The sequence below is a fragment of the Arvicanthis niloticus genome, chromosome 12, assembly GCF_011762505.2.
Source record: "Arvicanthis niloticus isolate mArvNil1 chromosome 12, mArvNil1.pat.X, whole genome shotgun sequence".
NCBI classification, from domain to species: Eukaryota; Metazoa; Chordata; class Mammalia; order Rodentia; family Muridae; genus Arvicanthis; species Arvicanthis niloticus.
This window is the reverse complement of record NC_047669.1, coordinates 58,553,838-58,577,720: the sequence shown is the minus strand read 5'-3', so window position 1 is coordinate 58,577,720 and position 23,883 is coordinate 58,553,838. Positions and strand designations below refer to the sequence as shown.

The window sequence follows — 23,883 nt, the reverse complement described above, 5'->3', positions numbered from 1 at the left end:
TGTGTCAGGTGAGAGAGCATGCTAGAAAGTTTATAAGGAAAAAGGTATGAACCATACAGATGAGATTTGGAACTGTAATTAGGACAATGCAGACTTAACATGTTGGCGTATGGTAATCTGTATAAATACATTTTAACCGAGGTCTTCTTTAAGCTAAGAAGATTCAATACCACTGTCATTGTAAAAGGAAACATCGGAATAATGGCACTTCTTGAAATAGCTTTTTTTAAAAAAGGTTCTTTTTAATCTAAAGTGCATACAAAATGAGACACCATTAGTGTCACAGATGCTAATTTTCACTAGCAGTGAGTGAAGTGGCATTCTTTGCCATTTGCATTTGATCCCTGCAATGATGAGAGGTGATGAGTTGATTATAAGCTGTTTTCACTGCACTGCCCGCTGTGCAAATTTATGCTCCTAGACAGGGATGACACATAGTTGTGGCATTAAAGAGATGCCTGCATTGCTTTTTTTGTATCAAGGCTGTTAAAATGCACCTTAACCCTTATTTAACTAGGTACAGGAAACTGGAGGCTCTTTCATAACCTGGTACTTACTTGAGACAAGACACCTACATGCAGAGCCTATGTCCTTTGGTTGTTTTATTAATTCTTTGAGAATTTTATACAATAAAAATTTGATCCTATATTACCCCACTATCCATTCCCAGATACACTGAAGATATATGTCCAATTTCAGCATTCAGAACTGTGTTAATTTTTCCTTACTGGTCAAAAATAATTATTTTTATGTTTTTTAATAACCCACCAAATCCAATTTGTGTTGACCATATATTCATGGGATTGAGATCACCCACTGGAATGAGGTTGACCTATCAGAGCCACACCTCTAAGGAAAAAGAACTCTCCCTCCCCTCCGAAGTTAGCACCTGTCAATAGCTCCCTAGGGGTGGGAGCTTGTGAGACTCCACCCACCATGCTGGAGTGTTGACTAACTTATCTCCTGCAGATCTCACACATTCAAATATAGGTGCTGTGAGCTCATGAAGCAAGGGTTCTGTCATGTTCAGAAGATACAGTTTTGCTCTTTTCTTCCTCAATCTCTGACTCATGATAATGCTCTACTCCATCTTCCATAATGGCCCCAAAGCTTTGTCGTAGGTTGATACAGATGTCCCGTTTGGGGTTAAACAATTCTTTGTCACTTACTCTCTCTACATTGATCAGTTATGAGTCTCTGCATTAACTACCCACCCCATTGCACAAAGATAACTCTTTGATGAAGTAATGTGAGCTGTATCAATCTATTGGCATAAGAGTAAGCATTTAGAAGACAGTTTGCTACAATGCTCACTAACCAAAATAGTACATTCAGGGCACCACTGTGGCCTGTGAACTACTCAGCAATGTGTTCTTATGCAGATTTACATCACCAGGCATGAATTTCCTCTTATAAAGCAGGCTTCAAATCCAATCAGAAAACAGCTTGTTACCCTGACCCTTGTCTCTCTCTCTCTCTCTCTCTCTCTCTCTCTCTCTCTCTCTCTCTCTGTGTGTGTGTGTGTGTGTGTATATGCCTAACATTTCTGCCCATATTGCACCCATGGATGCACCCATAGTCATACTTGACCATGTTGTTCAATAATATAGCTCATGGGGTTCCCAGATGGGTAGATTGTTGATAATCTGCCCCATAGCATACATAGTACCTCCCAGTATTATGAGAGGCACCACTGTGGCTTGAATTATGAGAGGTAGCCAGTAGAGAGGAAGATTCCTGGTCAGTGGCAAACTGATTTTTCAATATGCTTTGACCAAAATTTGTGATGTCTACAGCGATAGGGTCTTACCATCAACTTCTGGTAGATAAACAAGAAAACTAGTGTTTGCCTGGTGGATAGCAGGAACTCCTCTGATCAACAACTCAAGGAACTTTAACTTTAAAGTTCCGGTTCCATTAACTTTAAAAATCTTTCCAAAACCTCGATGACATAGCACTACATTCCGTTAATTCATAGAGCACGGTGTAACCATGTACCTGTGAAGTATTTCACTCAAGATTAGGAAAGAACTTTGATTTTACATCACAGCATTTCTATAATTAAATCTGCGCTGTACTGTTTTAATATACTCATTTAGTGAATTCGGTTCACTGTTTAGTGTTTCAAATAATAGGAGTGAAAAACTATGCATCCGTCAAGGGAAGTAGTGTCATAAGTGTGCTGTGGATAAGACTTAGAATCTGTCATCTGTTTGAACAGATGACATCATTTTCAATGTATTTACTCTTTAAACGCAACAAACACTAAGACTGCTACTATCCTATACTATCCTTGTATTCATCTTGTGCCTATATTCTACGAAATGACTCAACTTTACTGCTCACTGGTTCAAAGAAATCACTCATAATTGATACACAACTTTTGGAAAGCTTTTTCCTCTTGCTTCAAAATATACTTATTTGATGGGTGAATTTATAGCTCATTCAATTTACTGTTAAATTGATTAAAAATATTATCTGTTTTTTAGTGATGAGTATTTTTTCCAACAAATCACTAATTTGCTTCAGATTTTCTCATCTTATAGAATGTGAATCCAAAACCAAAATTTAATTTCAAGCAAGTAGCAAAACTTTGGGGCCAAATGGATTGCCAATATTTAGAAAGTGCTAAGTCAGCATCAGAAAAAAATCCAAAGATAATGAACAACTTAAGAGAGCGTGGCTTCCCCTTGGTATAATATATGAATATTTTATATCCTATAGGAAAAATGTAGAGCCACTACCTGGACTACTAACGCACTTTGTTAAAATTTGACTTGCTTAACCATTTGTCTCCTGTAGAGGAAAAATGACTTCATTATCCATAGGGAATGCATTTTTTTTCAAACAATGGAACCAAGTCCATAAACAATATATCGAAGTTTCCAGGTCATGTCTTACCAAGCTGATCCATTTCTCCCTCTTTGCTAATATTAAGAATTCAAGTGAATTTTTAGAAATAACCCATTCATGTTTACTTCTTAGTACAAAAAAAGCTGTCCTGCATTAAGAAGAAGGGATGCTTTGAAATTGTCTGTGTTGGTAGTTGGGATGATTCCTACATACAGGAAGAAAGCCACCTCATCCTAACTTAACATGGAAGGAGGTTTGGTTTCTTTTTGTTTGTTGTTGTTGTTTTGTTTCATTTTGGTTTGTTTGTTGGTTTTTTTTTTTTTTTAGTTCTTGCCATTCCTCTTTTAATTCAAATTATTTTCTTCTTTTTTTTCTTTTTTCTCAATCTGCTTTTATGCCATTTTAATTACATGCAAGTATTAAGGTCAGTTCTTGGTTGAGGAACTAGCAATACAATAGATGCAAATAGTCAAGGAACAAGCAAGACAATAAACACAAATAGTCAAAGAACAAGCAAGGCAATAAACAAAGTTCTATAAACACTCCCATGATCACTGTTTCCAAGGGCTTATCAGAATGACCAAAATATCTGAGCCTACTTCCCTGTCCTAGCCCAAAGTCATTTTCATGCCTGAAGCCTACTTCTTTGTTCTAGCCTAATGTCAGATTCCTGCCTGAATCCCATTTCCTTGGCCAAGGAGGTATGCAAGAGAAGACTCTGTCACAGAGTGTCTAGCTTTGTCCAGTAGATGGATGCCCCATGTTGTCTTTTTTCTGTGCATTTTTCTCCAAGATCTCTTTCTGTATTGCTGACATCCTATAAAGAATCCAGTGGGATTTTATTAAGAAACACCCCAATGATTACATCATTTAGTTAATGGTCTTTTTGAAATTCTTCACACACAGTTACCTTCTGAAACACTCAGGGTAGAAGACAGAGGGCAACACAGTTTAGCCACTAACAGTCAAAGAGCTCCCACTAGTAGAGGTGAGGATTTGATTTTAAGCTGCTTCTTTCTTCCAGCTATCTTTAATGCCTTACTTCTGATAGGCACTCCATACTTGACCTGCACTCTATTGCCCTGCATGCTTCCCCTTTTTCACATACTTCTGCCCACTTCAAACTCTCATCTTTCCTCATGCAGATGCCCCTCTGCTATAATCCAGTAGCTTCCATGAGGCATCACCTAAAACATGTAAAAAGAAAATCTGCTTTATACCTTTAAGCAGTACTTTATAATTACATATTAGGTAGGATCTTTTGAAGTCCTTTACAAAGATAACCCACTAATGTACCATCTGGTTTAGGGGGTCATAGAGGTTCTGTTCCTGATGCTATGACCACTCTCTCTGCTGCTTGTCCTCTGGAATATCCCTATGTATCCATCAACTCATGCTTCTTTGACTACTTAGCTGACATCTCAGCTGCACTAGTGACTCCAACACAGCAGAAGTGGTTAGCTAGCAGAACAGTTGGCAACATGGACTAGAGTCACACACAGCTGGGTTTGAGGGTATGATTTTGATTATTTCTGAACCAGATTGTAGGCACATTATTAAACCTTATTTGAGCCTTGGTGTTGTAATTGGAAAAGAAGGACATGATAAAGCCTGTCAAGTAGGCTTGTTGTAGGTTATTAGCACATGTATATTTCCTGGCTTAACTCTGTTCCCTAGATAATCTTGACATCTTTTCTAACTTTGTAATCCTTATTTCATAACTGTTCCATTTTCTTGGAGAAGATAAATTTACTCAAGTTTGTACCCTTTGACTAAAGGAGAATTTAAGAAGGATTGAACTCAGTCTTTCTGACTTTCAGACTACATTGGTTTTCTTTCTTTCCTTCTTTTTTTCTGATTATCATCCAAACATTTATAGAAGACAAAATTGTAGTGCTTTTTCAGTATCCAGGCACTGAGTGTGGCATGACTAATGGATAATATTAGTCATTTACAGAAGTGACCTACTTCAGAGATGCCTAACAACCCATCTATGATAAAGATCTGGGCAACACATGATAAAAAACAAGGCAACTGTTTCTAGAATCAGAATGAAGTGAAACAGAACAATAAGCAAATAGAGCTTTATAGTATATGAGAAATGAAAGACAGCAAAACAGTTTTGCTTTGTAGGGAGCATTATACATATATATATATACATACATACATATATACATACATATATGTTGCTTGTTTATATATCATATATAATATATAGAATATAATATATAAAGTATAAAGTATGTAGTATATTGTGAGATATATATATATATATATATATATATATATATATATATATAAATTGGAAGCAAGCATCTCATTTAGCTCTGCAGACTTGCTCACAAACATGAGATGCAACTTGAAATAACATTTCCAGTCTTGATGACAAATTGACTTTACCATTATCCAGCTTCACTGACCAAGCCAGGTACCAGCAGTGGCGTGTTGCAACATGTGCAAGTCCTTCCTGGGGAAATAGTTCTTTTGTTAGTTCATTAGTATGAAGTATGCATTCTTGTTTAGACTCACTCCCAGTAAAGACATATTTGACAGTGCTAACTTTTGGTGTCCTTGTTTATAAGTGAGTCAATATGAAGTTACATCTGTAAGCTTGACCAAATCCCTGGATCTGACCTAAAAACTCATCCAGTGTACTTGGTTTCTTAGAAGGACTAACTGGTGTCATTTCTAATAGCTTTTTTTTTATGTAATAAAGCAAAACCAGTAAATAATGGGTTTCATTCCTATAATTATGTAGTTTTACTATCTAGTATAAGATTCAAAGCAGATTTAGCCAATATAAAACCTTACTTTACAATACACAATGATTGGAATTAGATATCAGCCAAAGAACACACTGAAACTGTATAGGGATAGCCCCTGCATATTTTATTGTTACAGTTGACTTTCTTTTGTAATGTTTAGGTTTATCTTACATTTGTTCTCTATTAGCATTGCATAGCTATCATTTTCCTTTGGTTCAATGAGAGCTTTGGTTGGGGTTGTTTAAGTTAGGGTATCTACAGATTACTCAAGATTAGGGCTAGCTCATCATTATTACCTCATTATTAATATCTACCAGTTTTACAGTACCCATTCACAAAATTCCTTCAGACGTAAATGTACTACATTCATGAGACATGACACTGTAGGACACAGAGTGTTCATTAGCTCAATTATTTTTATCACTACTATGTATCTCTTGATACACTGAAATACACATGTAGCCAGATGTGAATTTGCAGGAAAAAAAGTTGTTTATAAGGATAGATTTAGTTGTAATAATACATGTATTTCACAATGAAGAATCTCAATGATCTGTTTCAAAAAAAAAAAAAAAAAAAAAAAAAAAAAAAAAAAAAAAAAAAAAAACCCTAGCACCCAAGCTTTAGACAATTTTTATCCATGTATTCCTTCCCTGTTTGGGATTGCACATCATATATTTACTCCACATAAACACGTCTGTTCTTACTAAGGAAGAAAAAAACACTAAGCCCTGTGGCAGCAGTTGCTGCCTGGGAAGAGAATGTTTATAAGCTTTATGATATTAACTGCAGCACTCACCCTCAGGCAGCATAAAGCATGCAAAAAAGAACTTTCTGTCAGTTTTATTATTTCTAAAAAGGTTCCCCTTGAAGAAGAAGAGTGACCTTGCTTTGCTGAGCTGACATATGCCACTGGATTAATGGTGGAGCTTGGCTGAAGGGAAGCTCACAGACACATTACAACTCCAGAAGCTGGGCTGGCGGTGACCATTAATCAGGGCCACCAAAATCATGCATCAAACCCACCCATTTAAAAGTAGTAAAAATGACTTTTAAAAAAAAACACTTTTGGAGAATTAGCTTATTGTTTGTCATTACTTGTGTTCAAGGAGACCACTGCATGACTAAAGTATCCCTTGAGGAGACCTTTAGAAAGGTCATTTTGTACCCAGAGGCCACCTGAAAGCAGTGTGGTTAAAACCTAGGGGACTCACAGGGTGTTTCTGCTCCTGAGTGTCTGATGGGAAATTACTGGATGGATTCATTCTTCTCAAGTTAACTTTCAAACCTTTAACTCTGATTTCACAACAATAAGTACTGTGAATGAACTTGACTTCTTTCTGACCATATATGTTATACTAATATGTATTATAATCAGATATTATAGTAATATGATATATAACTAGATCATATATTTATGTATCATGTATTAATATATTAGTCATAATGATAGACTTAGTTGTAGTAACACATGACTGACAAGTTTGTTAGGGGATTTTTTAAAGGCTTTAAAAAGTTAGAATCAACATATTAAATGATTTAATATGCTTAAAAGAGTCCTAAGCTTGGACGTGCCATATAGCCTTCCGACATATTGACCACGATTTCATTAGGAATTTTTAGGGACTTACCACCTTTAATTATTGAAAATGTTAAAGAAGTCTGAACTATTAACTTAAAAAATTGTTCAATAAATGAGAAGGTAAATTACTCTTATTCTTTTTAAACTTTGTTAATACCAAAATTTAAAGTTTTGTTTCTGCCTCATACTTCTCATTTAGACTAGTGTTGCTTTATATAATACTATGATATAATTTCATTTGCAAACACTGAAAGTTGAAAAATTAGATGCCTATTAAGGAAACAAAAAAAGAAGTCTTTTAAATTTATTTAAAACTTGGGCTAACATAGCAGGGCAACAGTATTTGAAGTTCTAAATAGTAGTTGCCTTCTTTTACCAGAATCTTAAATATTACTTTGTATGTTAGAAATACAGCACACAAAATATTAGAATGCAGAACTATCTGTTTTTGAAGTTTACTTGTTTGACTAAATAGAAGATCATAATCAGTAATGGCATGGCCAGTTCATATATTTGGTTACAGATTAAAAATATCAAATGAATACAAAAGTTATCTTTAAAACTTATTGGAGAAGAATGTAACGTTTTTTTATTAGAAATTTTCATCCCCATCGTTTGCACAGCTTTTCCTGTGCCATGGTGCATAGACACTAAGATTGGTAATAAGAAAGTTGGTGAAGGCAATTTTTAGCTTTTGGTAAGAGTGGTACATATGCAAGCTCTGTTGCCTTGTCTCCACACGTGTTTTCCTCCTGCATCCTACATCCTTCCATGCACTACCTGTATACTGTATCTACCACGCACATATGTAGCCAGGAGCTCTTAAAACCCACAAGTGGCTTCTGAACATTTCGCAATGTGGCTTCTCATAAAGCTTTTAAACAAACTATCCATACTAACATATTTGTATAAAAACTTAAAAGTTCTTGCTAATTTTAATTTTGAGGTATTATTGTACATTCAGACAATACAAAATATAGTGAAATAAGTGTTCCAGATTTAAAAACATTAGTCATTAAAATGAGTATGTCCATATGACAATATTTTTTTTGTCCCGCAACAGCTGAAAAGTAATTACAGTTTACATTAGTCACAGTTTTGTCTTCCAAAATTATTTTCAAATATAACTACCTCACCACCTTTTTTGTTATTTTTTTAAACTTTTATTAATCATTCCATTCGTTTGCATCTCAAATGTTATCCCACTTTCCAGTTACCTCTCCACCAACCCCCATCCCACATATGCCCTCCCCCTCCCTTTTGCCTGTATGAGAGTGCTCCCCTACCTATCCAGACTCTGTCGCCCCAGCCCCACTGTTCCAGCATCTCCCTAATCTGGGGTATGAAACCTTCCAGGGACCTCCCTTTCTCGTTGCTGTCGGGCAAGGCCATCCTGTCATTTTTAAAGCAATACTACCTTTGGATTTGGTGATTTACAAAGATTCCGTAAACAGAATTTCTTAAAAAAAAAAAATGCAGCAGCTTAAAATTGTGTTGATTTAAGATCACTTCATGCCCAAGCTTTTGATCATTTAAAGTAATATTCCACAGATTTATGATTATAGGTATGGGCCTATACATACATACATACATACATACATACATACATACATACATACAGGACAGTATTATTAAGATTGAATATTTTTATGACCATGTGTGTGAGAGCATCCATGCACTTAACAGTTTATCCATGTAGTTTCCCAAGCATATATGTGCACATGCATGTGGAGGCTAGAAAAGAAACTCTATTGTTCTTGGTATCAGCATATAACTCACTTGGGACAGGGTCTCTGGCCTGACTCTCACTCATCAGGCTGAACTGGGTGGCCAGCAAGCTCCAGACACCTTTTAGTCTGCCTCCCAAGTACTGGGTGTGACACTCCAACGTTTTTAGTAGGTTAGAGGAAAAAACATCTATATGCTTACAAGGATAGAGCTTCACCATTGATCAATATTGCTACTTTTAAAGTTTATAGTTTTTTTTTTATATTTTATAGAATTTTTAAAGATTCTTTATAATAATTTTTGCCCCATGATACTTTGTATTTGAAAAATATATTTAGACCACACCAATGTATTGCTTCTGGGCTCCCTTCAATTAACATAGACTCAAGTAATTTTTACTGAATTCTAGAACTGTTATACGACCTACAGTCTTTAGTTGCAGTATAAAATAATAGAACACAGTGGTAGACCATAGAAAGGTAAAATTGAGAATCTTAAATACTCAAGTCTTTTGAATCTGAAACTTGTTTATTGCCCTAAATCATCTGTTATAAAAGTTTCACTTTTACACTGACTGTTTTCAGCTATTGAAATTCTTCCTCCTACTCCACTGTAACTCTGAAATAGTTTCAATCTGCAGAAAACAGTTTAGTGCCACATAACATTCTAAAAGTAATGTTTCAGCATGGAAAATGTGAGTAAAACTTAGAACTCAATGACAGCATTGGGGCCTGAACCTTCTGTACATGTTTTGCAGTTGATATGAAGCTAATGGGGTAGACAAAGAGCAGTTAACTTGGGTTCTGAAAAGCCAGATACACCACTGAGAATATCCACAACACTGGTTTGTGCTCTGCTCTATTTGGATAGATTTGATCATTTTATTTAGCTCTGAGTTGCCTTTGTACAAGGGTGGAGGGTGAGTGTTGAAAATACGATTTTGCATTTCTTGTTGCTTTTTTAATCTTGGACACCCCACAGACTGTCTTCCATGGCTATCACATGATGCTTTGATTACTTAACACTGAGGCAATCCTAACAGGTTATTTTAAGTGAGTTAAATGTGATTTTCACTCTCCAACATCTTAGCACCTGAGTCAGCCGGAACAATCCGATCCTCGAATGCTTTTGGATAAAGGGTGACAGACATGTTGAGATTTAACTTTTTATTATACAATATTAATGGTGAACTCAAGCAGAATTTTGATCTTAAGAGTGGATACCAACAAATGTCTTATGAGTAATGTTTAGATGTGAGAACTTGTTGGCAGTGAGTATATATAACTTCTAATTTGCCAGGATACTTCAAAACACTGTGGGTGTCTGATTCACATATGCAAATATTTTCTTTGAAATAAATTGACACTTCTCCCCGTGCCTTGCTCAATTTTTAAAGTCACAGTGCACAGAGATTTTTATTTGACAACTCTACAAGCTGGTTGCTGGATAAGAAAGGAAAGTATGGTCCAATTCCCCCGTTTTGGTCAAAAGCTTGATTCATAGTTTTAAAAAAGATTCCACAGTTTTCTTTCATGTTCTTCATACAGACAGGTGAGTGGTTTAGGAAGCGTACTTAGTTCCATCATCCTGTCCTCTTCCGAGAACTAAATCCTCTTCACAGTATCGAACATGTCCCTATGTTTCTGCAGTAATGAAAATGTACACATGTAGTCAGGAGCTCTTCAAACACAGAACATTCCTCAGTGTGGCTCCTCATACAGATTTTTAACATACTATCCATCCTTGTAAGCTTAAAGACAATCGATCTCCAAATCCACTAAAAATGTTGGGTGCAGTGCCACACCCAACACTGAGGAGGCCCAGGCTAAAGAATATCTGGAGCTTGCTGGCCAGTCGGTTCAATCTGATTAGTGAGCACCAGGCCAGAGACAGAATTGTGATGTAACTCTATCCTTTGCCGCTGCCCTTGTGCCCACACACACTTCTCCACTTGCCCTCTCCCCTTCCCTTTGAATACCATCTCATATGCGCCTAATACAGTGCTTCAGTCATGAAGAACATGTTCTGGTTGCTTTTCTTTCAGTAGACATTGGTAGCTATTTCTTATATCCAGCATGATAGTAGAGATTGGCAGAATAATTAATTTTGTAATTTCATCAATTTTAATAGCTAGAATATATACATAGTCAAAATAACTTCCCGTAGTCAATTGTTTAGTTAACTCTGAAATATATTTCATTCAGAAAAGTCAGATTATTGTCTTTTCTTTTTGTCTGTTCTCATAATGCCGCTATTATATTTCTCAAGACAAACACTGATATTTCTCTCCAGTATGATGATAAATCAATGAATTTTGACACGCTAAGATATACTGCAATTCTTTCACAGTATATTACATGTACTACTTCCATTAAAACTAAAATAGCATGCTTTGGGCTACAATTTATTCAAGCACTAAAAACCTTCAGTATAGCCCCCTAGCTATTTAGAAGGTGTGCCTGTACTATGACAAAGCAGAAGGCATAAAGGTGTGTACACAAGGTATAATTTGTGAACTAGAATTGACACAAGACTGGGTTGCCATTGGTCTAGACCTTTATATATGTGAGTGCAGCTAGGAACAGAATGTTTGCAGAAGTGGGTTAGGAAAATCTCATGGTGCTTTCAATTGGGTTTTAAGAGTCTGGGTTTTATTTAAGCATTTTATTTTATATCTGCAATGACTTTATTTTATTCTGATAATCTTGAGTTGTATTGACATTGTTATTGACTTTAACTGTTTTCAGTGTTTACATATGTGCCAGTCCTACTAACCACGATGATGGCAAAAACGTTAAGATTTAGTTTGCCATCCCACTTTGTCCTTGCAGTATTTCTGTGTACAGACTGACAAGTTACATTGTTTTAAATGACTTGAATTATGTTTACACTTAAGCAATCAACTCAATCTAGAGTTAGGTAGATGTATTTCGTTTAGATGTTAAAGTTTAGGGATTTTTAAATTTTTGATTGAATTGGAGAAACTTTGACACAATTTTATATTCAATTCTCGGAAACAACACATACAGAGACATATTTTCTTTCTTCCATGCCCACCCACTTGTTTTCACTTGTATCTCTTTGAAAGAAAGCCTGCATTTGGCTTCATAAGACTTATAGACTATTTTCTCACTTACATATATGGTCATTTATTCTGTTTTGTATTATCTGTTTCACTGTATGCTAGTAAGTTCCCTTTCTACTGATTTAGGGAAAACATTTTTGTTTTTTTTTTTTTATTGATATAAATACATACTACTCTTTTAGCATCCTCTTTATGAGTGTTCGAGTTTACAAGTTTCTGGGTAAAAGATTACAATGAATGTATAGTATATACATATGTTAGTATTCATATTCGTATGTTAGTATATTCACATGTTATCTGGCATTGAAATTTAGAAGTGTGATTGCTATGACAAAATACAAATATATATGAAAACTTACTAGATGTGGCCTGCAACACGCTACCTCGCTGATAAGGAGCACATCACACTCAAGATTCTTCTGACAGCGTCTTTTATTGTTACAGCTCTTTTAGTTAGAAGGATGCAAGATGGAGAACAAAGGAAGGACCCCAAGCCCCAGAATGTTCTGACTTATATACCATCAAAGAGACATGATCTGTCCTCATTGGCTTACAGACTGGGGTCTCATTTACATATCCACTGATAGTACTTTCAGCAGGAAAATTCACGCCTACGCGTGCACACAGCTGCAGACACCAAGGCCAAGAAGAACCAGGAACAGGAAGCCAGCGCCATCTTATAATGGCGAGCGTATAGCTACTTCAGCAAACGCAGCATGGCTCCTAACAGTGGCCAAATTTCACTCTACAGCTCTTGTGTCATTTTACAGGTGATTTACTAAACATATAAGAAGGATAAACATATACTTCCTTTGGCTGGGGTGGAGCTGGGACTGAACATAGAACCTTGCACATACATGCAAAGTATGTGTTCTGTCTTTGAATTACACACCAAGCACTTGTGTATATTTACACAAAATGTAAAGGGCAAGCATGATCTAATGCCACCATTATCAACTGTCACCTACATTTTGAATTGCTTTTTTTAAAACTCAAGCTGTTTTTCCCAGAGCCAGTTCTTTGTTCATGTAGTTGCTTGATCTTGATCAGAGCCCCTGTCATCAGCTAGTGTCCGTGAAATGATCACACCATACACATTTGTGAATATTCAAATATGTTCACTTTTTACTAAGGACTACTATGTAGGAAGCAGGCTTTGCTTCCTCATAATTAACCTTTTTCCTATAAAACTTGACAGTCGAAATTATAAATCCATTTCTTGTCCATACCTCATAGTAGACATTAACTCCTTTCTGACATAAGCTATAACCTATAAATATATTATGAAACCATCTTCTCGGAAAGTAACTAACTTTTAAAGTGGATAATGAAATATGGTAAGTGCCCTTTTAAATAAGAACTGAAAGTTGCTTCTTAAAAGTATCTCAGGGTGGACAGACCGACTCCTTGGCCTTTAGGTTGTTGAGGAATTAGTATTGATAGGACTGACAAGACCTAAAGTACTAGGTTTTTTTAGTCTTTTAAAATCACTATTCCCATATCTACTTTTCTTTATTGGTATAATGGGGGAAGAATTAATTTCAAAAGGTGGTGGCTATTGATTACTTAATGGAATAATATAGTGTAGAGAAATGCTGAAGTGAATCTATTCTGTGCCCTCCCATGCAACAGGCCCCATTATCCAGCAGTGGGAAGCATTCTGTAGCTCTCATTAATATGGAATAGGTACCATCAGGCTGGTTATAGGCTACTGAACTGCCACAGGTCCAGGTTACAATAGCCCATAAGAATGTCCCAAGTATACAACCGAGTAATAAATGTCCTTGATGGATTCATTTGTAAGCAGAGCAATAGTTTCCTCACTTCCTTCTGATCTCCAAACATTGAGGGCCCGATGGAAAAATGTCCACTAGGCAAGTTGAAGTGATCCATGCTCTGGGTTTATCTCTCACTTGGTAAGCTCTGAATGAGATGACTTGGTATTTTCCACTGTGGAACACAATTTCTGCTATCTTGTCTCTCTACTCTCACTACAAGCAAAAAAGAGTTGTGAGCTATTTCAGCAAGGGAGGCAGGTCAGCAAAGGGCAACTTGTCCATGACAGCCATCAGTCTCAGAGCAATGTTTGAGAGACTAGCCACGTGTCAAATTGTTCAGATCTTCTGCTTTCAACTCATTCTATAAGGGAGAAAATGTCACTGGCAGCTGGTGGTGAGAGACATGTCTACCTATGTTTCCAAAGACAAGGCTTCTCTGGCAAAGAATTTTTAAAGTGAGAGATAAGTTCTGCGTGGACAGTAACAAATTCTATAGATTACTGACTACTGCTATTGATCTTTTTTTTTTCAGGTTACTAGGTTAGTTTTTCAATAAAATCTATTAATTTCTAAAACATATTGTTTTGAAGTGAGGTATAGTCCTTAGGACAATCTATCTTCTTTGGAATTTTAGGCACACACACACAAACACACACACACGCACACACACAATTAGATACTCACCATCATAAACAATGAATACAATTAAATAGATAGTGAGAAAGTCAATTTTTTGACTCAGTGATTTTGATGAATTTTGAAAATGAGTCAGAGGAGCCATTCATTTATCTTTGAGGCATCTCAAGATTATTTATAATTACCTACCTAGACTGGGTTGCATAAGAATAAAAATCTAGCATTATAACACTAAGGATGTAGTCTTCTACCAACATATGGGGCTAGTCCTTGAAATCAATGAGGGAACTTGACCTACAGGATGGGAGAAGGGAGTAGGATCTCATTTTGATTCCATGTGGAATGTGAAGAGATTCAGTTTGCCTCTCCATCGTACACTGTGCATGCCTACATGTTTAGTCTATTAATAGGTCCACATGTATTTCTTTCTTTCTGATAACTGACAGAGAGATTAAAGTTAACAGACTGTGTTAGTGGGAAGTGCACATGGGTTAGTTTTGTTTTTCTCAGGAGGCAGAGGAACAATTACTCAGACCCTTGCTTGATTTCATTGTTGCGTTTTACTGGTTGCCCACTTTGTTAGTAAACACTGCCTGTCCTTTCCTACCGCACTTTCCTAGTGTTTAGCTTACCTAAAGACGGCTCAGTTTAGAATCTTCATAGGCTTCAGTTGCTTGGTCAAGAGCCTAAGTAACACTGAATAATTAAAAAAATAGCTGCTAGTTAAATAATTAAAAAATAACTTAATCACTATTACACAAATCAAAGAAAGATATTTTAGAAAATTTTAGTATAAAATATGAATAATATTTATACATTCAATACCTTTTGATAGCTTAGAGGACTTTCCATAGCCTTCCATACTCAAAAGGCACTTCTGAGAAGCTATAATAAATTTATTGCTTTCACTTATGAAAATCACAAACCCTAAGTTTCTTTTTCCAATTTTACAGCGCAGCAGCAGTTTTGGGAATTTTGATCGTTTTCGGAATAATTCCATGTCAAAATCTGATGACTCAATCAAGGTTAGTATTTTACTTTATCTTTATGAATATTATGATAGCATATTATAAAAGTTTATACTGTAAAAGGATAATATTTTTCTGTGTTAGGTAAGGAAATTAAATACAGTTTTCAGGTCATGTACACTTACACAGAATTTTGAAATAGATGAGCAAATATTTAGGGTGCAGCACCCATGTTGGGCATTAAAGTAAAACAGCTATTTCAAAAGCTTACTCAATATGATGGGCAGAACGAGAATTTCAAGTTAGTTATACTTTGAAGACAGTTATAATTCAAAGTTACATTGACAGTTCCAAGTCCTCTGAGCATATCCATGCTGAAGCAATATACATGCATGAGTTGATAGCATGGTAGGTGGGCAAGTGGACAATATGGTCATTCTGAGATGAGCATGTAGCTACACCACTGAACTCTGTCACTTCTATTGTATACACTAAATGTCTTACTGGGTACCATTACATATATTTGTAAACTAAACACACTATGTATTTGGCCTGACAGTAATATTAAAGTGTGCTTTAACACTAAATTTTGTATATAGTAATGATAATAATAATAGCAGTACAAATGACAGCTATATTTAATGCAGTGCTTGTCATTAAGGAGGTATAGTGCTACTAATTTGCTTATCTAGTTAGGAACTAATGGTGTTTCGATTTATGTTGAAGGAATATATATGTCCACTCATCATAATTTCTTTTCTACTACAGAGTTATCAAATGATAAAAAAAGCAGAACTAAACCTCTTATCTGACTGAATGTCTGACCTTCTGTTATACCATCCTATTTACTAGGGGCCATCTGCAATGAGTGACTAAGGAAAGGCACAGTAGCTAGTTAAATAATAGGAGGGATGCACACTGAGAAAACTAAGAATGGAACACATTTATTATTAAGCCTAACCATAACCCTGACCCTGACCCAGTGAACTTACTAATAAATGGGCTATATATATCTCACATACAGATGCATATCTATATATCTATATAGATATATCTATATGGTTTTTATTTCAGCAAGGAATATTCTAAATATAGTACAAGCATAAAGGAGGAGGGGAGATGGAATAGGGGGTTCTAGAGAGGGGAAATGGGGAAAGGGAATGACATCTGTATTGGAAATAAATAAAATATTCAATAAAAATAAATATAGTATATTAAAATAACATTTAATATATTACTATTTCTTAATATATCCATTAACATATGCCTATATGTAGAATATATTCTATTGGTTTATGTAATATATATATATAGATAAGCCATTACACACAAACACACACACACACACAACTTAGTTTTTTTATGCTGTTGTGATAAAATACACTGTCAAGAGGAACTCTAGAAAGAATGGTGGGTTTTTTCACAGTCCAGTTAAGGATTACAGTCCACCGTGGTGAAGAAGTCAAAGCTGAGGGATCTTGAAGCAGCAGGTCATATCACATTCATAGTCAAGAAGCTGAGAGCAATGAGTGCATGCTACTGTTCCATTTCCTTTCCCCAATGATAAAGCCCATCCAGGGAATGGTGGCTAGACTGGGTGGCTATTCCCATTTCAATCATATAATCAGGACCATCTTCCACATGCACTCACAGAGATTCAATTCCTAAGTGATCCTAGATCTTTCCAAATTGTCTATAAAACCTAGCCACTGCAACCATGTTTTACAACCTATATATTTAATGGATGACTATATATAATTATATATGTACTCACATAAACATATATGTATAACCATTGTTTATATATGCGTGTATATACACGCGTATAGACACAGAGGGGAACTTACTTATATGACTACTTTCACTTAGTGTTTCAAATCAGCTTTTATCACTCTATAACTGTATACTGTTGTAATGCTCTGCGATTTAGTTTTTAACAAACCTATGAACGTATCTCAGGTTTATTCACTGTCAATGGCTTTGTAACTTGCTAAAGCCTTTAGCAGAGCTGATAAGTAGTTTCTCATTTTTTCAGAGAGCCAGCATCAATTCATCAGCCTTTTTACATTATCTACACAATGGCAGGGTTTCTGTTAGGGACTCTAGAGGATTGTTATGATGGAAGATGGAAATGCCCACTTCATAATGCCTGGAGCCTGGAAGCAATAGCACTTTAAAAGTTCATGACAACAGAGCTGTAAATTCTAGAGAGACAATGCAGTTCAGACTATGGAGAACTTCACAGAAAAGAAAACAAATTCAGAATACATAGGACGGTTTCTTTGAAGCTTCTATAAACAATGATAGAAAAACCAAGCAGATTTGTATTGCATTACTTGAAGCTTCAGTAATAGTATCAATATCAGTTGTAACTCAATGACATTTATTTCAGTTACTAAAATAAGTTTACAGTTAAAACAAAGTTTAAACACAGGAAAGATGGAAGAAAAGGCCAAATTAATTTTTAAAGTGCTTCCCAATTCTATTTTATTCTGATATTTTGAATTAAGCAAAGACTCTTTGCCTTTGTAACCTTGAATGTAAAAATTAATAATGTGCAATGAGGGCTTAAATTGGCTGTCCATTGATATTTATCATATGCAATTTGGGGTAAGATATGAGGCAAAATATAATATTGATTAATAATGATGTTAACTATGTGCTTAAACTCTCATATTAAAATATTCATGCTCACTAAACAGAAGTTTCTCATCTTTTTTTATGTTCGTATATGAATGGCTGTCTACCTGTCAAGCATTGGGGGACAGTACTCATGGAGCCGACCTTCACAGGTCGTTGCTTCCACATTTGAGGTATCAAGAATATCTAATCCAAATATGTCCTCCAGCAGAGGTGAAAAAAACTGCCTCAGATTTCTACATCAGGAATTTCATTTCTCTGAAGGTTACTGAGAACCAGTTAATGTGCCTGGAAATATTCCTGAAACCAGAATGAAATACAGAGAAAGCCTTTACTCCTGTGAAGCATGCATCCTGTGATAAATGCACATAAGCATTCAATAAGCAAAACATTGTCAAATAAAATACAAACAGAAATAAATACTCAGGTGAAACAAACAAGAAGCGTGGACAAAGATGGAGAGTGACCAATCAGATGACTTCTTTTCTGTACTGTGCATTAAATGAAAACTCGGAGAACTTAAGAAAGATATCTGTAGCTATCTAGAGAAGCCAATGCAAAAACAAGTCCAAACCATAGTGATAACTGGATAGAGTCAGAGATGCATTATTATGACATGATTTGATTACCATTCCTTTCAAGTCTTATCGTACATCTGTGAGTCAGAATCACCACAAATGACTTGAACAAACTGTCCTCAAATACTGTTTTTTTAAAATGCTGTTTTGAAATCTGATATTTAAGTGGTGAAGAATAAATTCATAAAGATCAGTTATATCATATAGATTGTATATGATGTAAACACATATTTTAGAAACACAATATTGATTTAAATTAATGTTAATCATGTGATTAACTTTTATATTAAAGTGTTTAAGATCTCTACCAAGAAGTTTCCCATCATAAACTGTAGTATATTGTTTATGTTATGCTGTTGAGCTTTGCAAGGAAACAGTAATACTTATATTTTATTCTGAGTCAGAGTCACTGTTTTAGGAAGATTGCTAAGAAGCACCAGGTAAGAGTAATCCAAATAAAACACTTGATTAGTACCATGCCAGGTAATATTTACTATTACTTAAAGTGAAAATGTGCATGCATACACGTTGCATAAAAACACTGTAGAATTCAACTGATTTAATTAACTTCACTGATTCTTTAAAATTTCCTTTGATCATGCCAATCTAATTGAGAACCAGGAAACGATTGTAACACTCTTCACTCATAGACGGGTGTCAAAGGCCTTTCTAATCCCACCATTAAGTGATCTTCAGTCTATAGATTTGTAATCACAGGATACCTCATGGTTACTCCTGTTTTGTTTATCTCAAAGTTGAGAACTAAAATGATTGTTTAATAGAGCTATTAAACCATAGATGCTCAAAGAATTTCAAATATGAAGATGAGAACTTTCAACCAAGTTCCACAGATAGCCAGTTGGACAATATGTGTTATACCCAGAGGGTATACTGCACAAGAACAAAAAATTTCAACTTGGATTCTCCCTAAAGAGGTTGTCGATCAATGCTCTTCAGGCTGGACACAGAGCTGAGATGTAGCTAGCACCCTTGCCTAACATGTGAAATCCCTAGCACCGAAAAAACCTTTGACTCAAATACACAATCCTTTCTTCTTTACTATTCTGTCTTTTGTAAAAAAAATTCCCTATCAGGTCCATGACGGGGAACTGACAAATGGAAGTGAAGAACAAAGCAAGACTTTAAGCAATGGAGGAAGCCTGGGTAAAAAAGTGAGGGCTATTTCATGGACAATGAAGAAAAAAGTAGGGAAAAAATACATCAAAGCTCTTTCTGAAGAAAAAGTAAGTATATTTTGTTATATATATAAAATCCAGTAGGCTCTTTTTATAGACCTAGGTTATTTGGTGGTTTCTGAAGCACTTACACTTATGTTTTCCTTCACCTATCATGCCCAGAGTTTTGTAGTTCTTTTAGAATGTGTCTGTCTGTGCACATGAGCACCATGAAGTGGTACATGTCAGAGAACAACATCTCTTTGTCTGTCTACACAAGTTCCTTGGATCAAATTCAAGTCCTCGGGTTTGCACAAGTTCCTTTACCACTGAACCATTTGGATGGTCCAGTCCTATGGTCCTTAAAAGCTCATTACTCACATTTTAAAAGAAGATGGAACACACATGTAGCAGTGAAGACGAGTATATTGCTTAAGTTGTAGCAACCACCTGTACTTCATTTTTTTCTTATTTCAAAATATTATCATGTTTTATAACTAATCTACATTTTTTCACATCTACTGATAAGTATTTGGGATGTTTCTACTTTGGATAAATTATGAGTAATCCTGCTCTAAATATTTACATGTGACTCTTTCTATGAAGATGTTTTTTTGGTTTTTTTTAATATATGGTAATTCTACTCCTTATATTTTGAGAAGCTGGTAACTGTTTGCTTAAAATTCTGCACAAGTTTACATACCCAAGTCAATGAATAAGTGGCTCTAATGTTTCTATATCATGTCAGGCTGAGGTATTTTTAAAGTAGCAACCATTAGTGAAGATGAAATACATTCACAATGCAATTTTGATTTATATATCTCTTATAATGAAAGATACCATTATCTTTTAATGTGGTTATTGGTTATATTAATTTTTCTCTAGAGAAGTGTCTATTTAAATATTTTGGCTGATTTTAATATTCTGTTTCTATCATTTATTAAGCTTTAAAGTTTAATATAATTCTGAATGAGTCTTATATATGTGACTTCTGAATACATATTCTATCATTCCGTGAATCATATTTTCATTTTTATAGTATTATTTTTATCCTACATGTTTATAATGTAATACTAGTAAAATGTTCTTGTTTTTCTTATTATTTGGCTTTTGAAATCATACTTGAACTATTGCTTAACACAGTATAATGACTTTCTGTATTTTCTCCTAATGACTTTGTTATTTTCACTCTTAAATTATAGTGCATGATCCATTTGGGTTAAATATTCTAAGTTGTGGTTCATATGAGTAAAAATTCATTCTTTTTCTTGTAAACACCTAGTGGTCTCAACTTCACTTGTTGAAGACTCTTCTTTCTCCATTATATTGTCAAAGTCACCTGATAATTATATACAATGTTGTTATAAATATAGAGTCCATACAAATAAAGATATATATTGATATATATCTTTATTTTAGATATATATCTAAGATATATATATATATTATATACTTTTGGTCTATAATTTTTAATTTGTACGTCTTTTGCTCATTCTTTCTTTCAATACTCTTCTAGTTTAATTCTGACCCCAGTATTCTATCACAGTAATATTAATCTTTGGGCTGCCAAACACAATGCCACCTTACTTTAGCTATAGATACAAGTGGTGACATGCTTAAATAGAAAATATTCTCTTGGTTTCTTTGAGCCTTCTTTTCTCTTTCACACATTTCTTTTTGACTCTTCCTTTGTTGTAATCTCTCTAAAAAATGTTGCTGCTCTTTTCTTTTCCTTTTTTTCTTTTGACATAGAGTTTCTACCTCATATAGATCTAGCTGTCCTGAAACTCACTATGTAGACCAGGCTGGCCTAGTATCCAAAAATCCACCTTCCTCTCTCACCCTATTTCTAGGATTAAAGGCATGTTCCACCACCACTACACAGATCCAAAGCTTCTTAAAATCCTGGAGGCTCCACTAACAATGCCCTGTCCTCTCCTGTGAGCTGAGGGATGCTCACTGTTTTCCAAAGTGTCTCTGGAAAGGACTTCTTCATTTGATTGCTATATTCAATCAACCAACTGCTCATTTGATGCTCTCATTGAGATGTCCAATAGATATTACAACCTTTGCACTTGAAATTCTCAGCACTTCTCCGGGAAAACAATTATTTCTCACCCATTATTCCAGTGCTAAAGAACAATATTTTCATTGTTCTTTCTCCTACTCTGAACATTAAACAATCACAATATCCTCCTTTTCCTAATATCCAAAGAATATTTAAAATTCTATTTTTTCTATTCAAACTGTCCCTGATTTAGACTGAAGCACTAGTCTCCCCTTCCTGCATTACCACATCAGCCACCTATGTTGTTTTTATTATCTCTCTAATGAGAAGCAGCCTGGACAAGAAAGCCTGAAGTGATGTCTGAAAAGCAGGATCAGGACATAGTTGGACCTAGATTAAAACTTCAGAATATCTTGTAAAAAAAAAATCCCTTTACTATAGAGCAGTGAAGCTAGTTCTTTGGGGGAAATAGACTTCCAGGAATAAAAACAAAACAAAAACACCAAGGCTTTACAAGGGGGAAATGCCTGTGATGTCTAATGAAGGGCAAGTGCAAAGGACAAGCCTTAGTATGACAAAGTAAGCCTGACAGCTATAAACAGAGGGGGAAGAGGGAAGATTCAGTTTCTCTCATCAGTCCACTTCTGAGAACATTTTGGCAGATGTGTGGGGAATTCTTGAACCAAAGCTTCCCACTAGAATCACCTTCCTTTTCACCAGAATAGGCATAAATGTTATTTGCATGCACTCAGCCTCCGAGGTAGTGCAGAATCTGGCTTCAGTGCAAACTCACAGGTAGAGTCAAAGGTGACTGATTGGAGCTGTTTGGGTATACTAGTCATATTTCTATTGCTAATGACATAACACAGTACATGGACTGATTATTCACAAAGAGCCTTATTTTGGTCATGGTTGTGGTCCAACAGAAAGGACCACATCTCATGGAATCATTTTGGTGGTATGGTTTCAAGACAGCAGATGCCATGCAGTAACAAATACAGAATGTGTGTAGATGCTTAAGTGTCTATCCCTTTGCTAATAAGTTCATCAATCCCAGTCATGGAGGCTCTGTTCTGATGACCTCATCCAATCACTATCACCTCCCAAAGACCCTGCCTCTAAACACTGAAATCAGATTAAGTTTCCCTTTTATGATACTGCACAGTGGAAATTGAATGCACATGTGAGTTTCTGGAGGCAACAAACAAAACGGAATCCTAACACTCAGTCTCCAACCCACAAGGCTCACATGTTTCTCACAACACACATCATAGTCAGTATGATACAATCCCATGGCAAGAGATGTAGGTATCACCTTCCCAATGCCAGCACAGTGCTCTAGGAAGCTTGTCATGAACTAGCTACTATCATTTTCTGTTTCTTCCCATGGCTAGCGCAGTGCTCTAGGATGCTCTTCATTTCCTGCTTTGGTAGTTAATATACAATGCTCTCCTTTCTTTCACTACACAGGCCTGTGTATTGAGGCTAATTATAAGTTCATGTTTGTTCTTATGTTTTCTTTTGCTTAGAAAAATATCTTTAGAAGAAAATATAAGTTCTAATTTTTCATAATTGAGGTCAATATACTATAAAAGTGCATCTTACACATTTTCAGGTAGATTCTGGGGCATTTGTTATCTCACAGTTGAAGTTTTTGGAATTTATTTCTCCTAAATCAACTAACTAACCTTCTTCATCCTTGCTTGATTTACTAGTTCTCTCCTTCTACAGTCTATCGTCATATATATGCATCATACTAATACTTTTATACACTATTATTATTATCTTATGATCATTATACTTTCCAACTACTTTAAAGACATATTAACTATAGCTTGTACAGTATGCATAGCCCATTCAGACTAGAAAAAAATTATTAAAGCCAAAGTACTTTTACTCAGTTATCTTGTTTATTCAAGTATCCACAAATTTTTGAAAGGACACAAATACCTAGACTGTGCTTTATAAACTTTCCCTGAATGATTAAATGAATGAAGAATAGATAAAAGCAGAAAATCAAACTTAAGTCTATGTATATTATGAGTTTCATCAATGCTCAGTAATGCTCAAAAATAAGACTATTGAAT

At 35.3% G+C, this 23,883-nt stretch overlaps 1 protein-coding gene across 4 annotated transcripts in view; it reads left to right on the top strand.

The window, feature by feature from the left end:
• Samsn1 (SAM domain, SH3 domain and nuclear localization signals 1) overlaps window positions 1-23,883 on the top strand; it is a 141,923-nt gene that overhangs the window by 100,085 nt on the left and 17,955 nt on the right. For all 4 annotated transcript variants that reach the window (XM_034515736.2, XM_034515735.2, XM_076943088.1 and 1 more), the window contains 2 exons: window positions 15,381-15,452; window positions 19,708-19,857. In XM_034515736.2, the coding sequence (XP_034371627.1) occupies window positions 15,381-15,452; window positions 19,708-19,857 (222 nt within the window). The remainder of the gene's footprint in view (window positions 1-15,380; window positions 15,453-19,707; window positions 19,858-23,883) is intronic.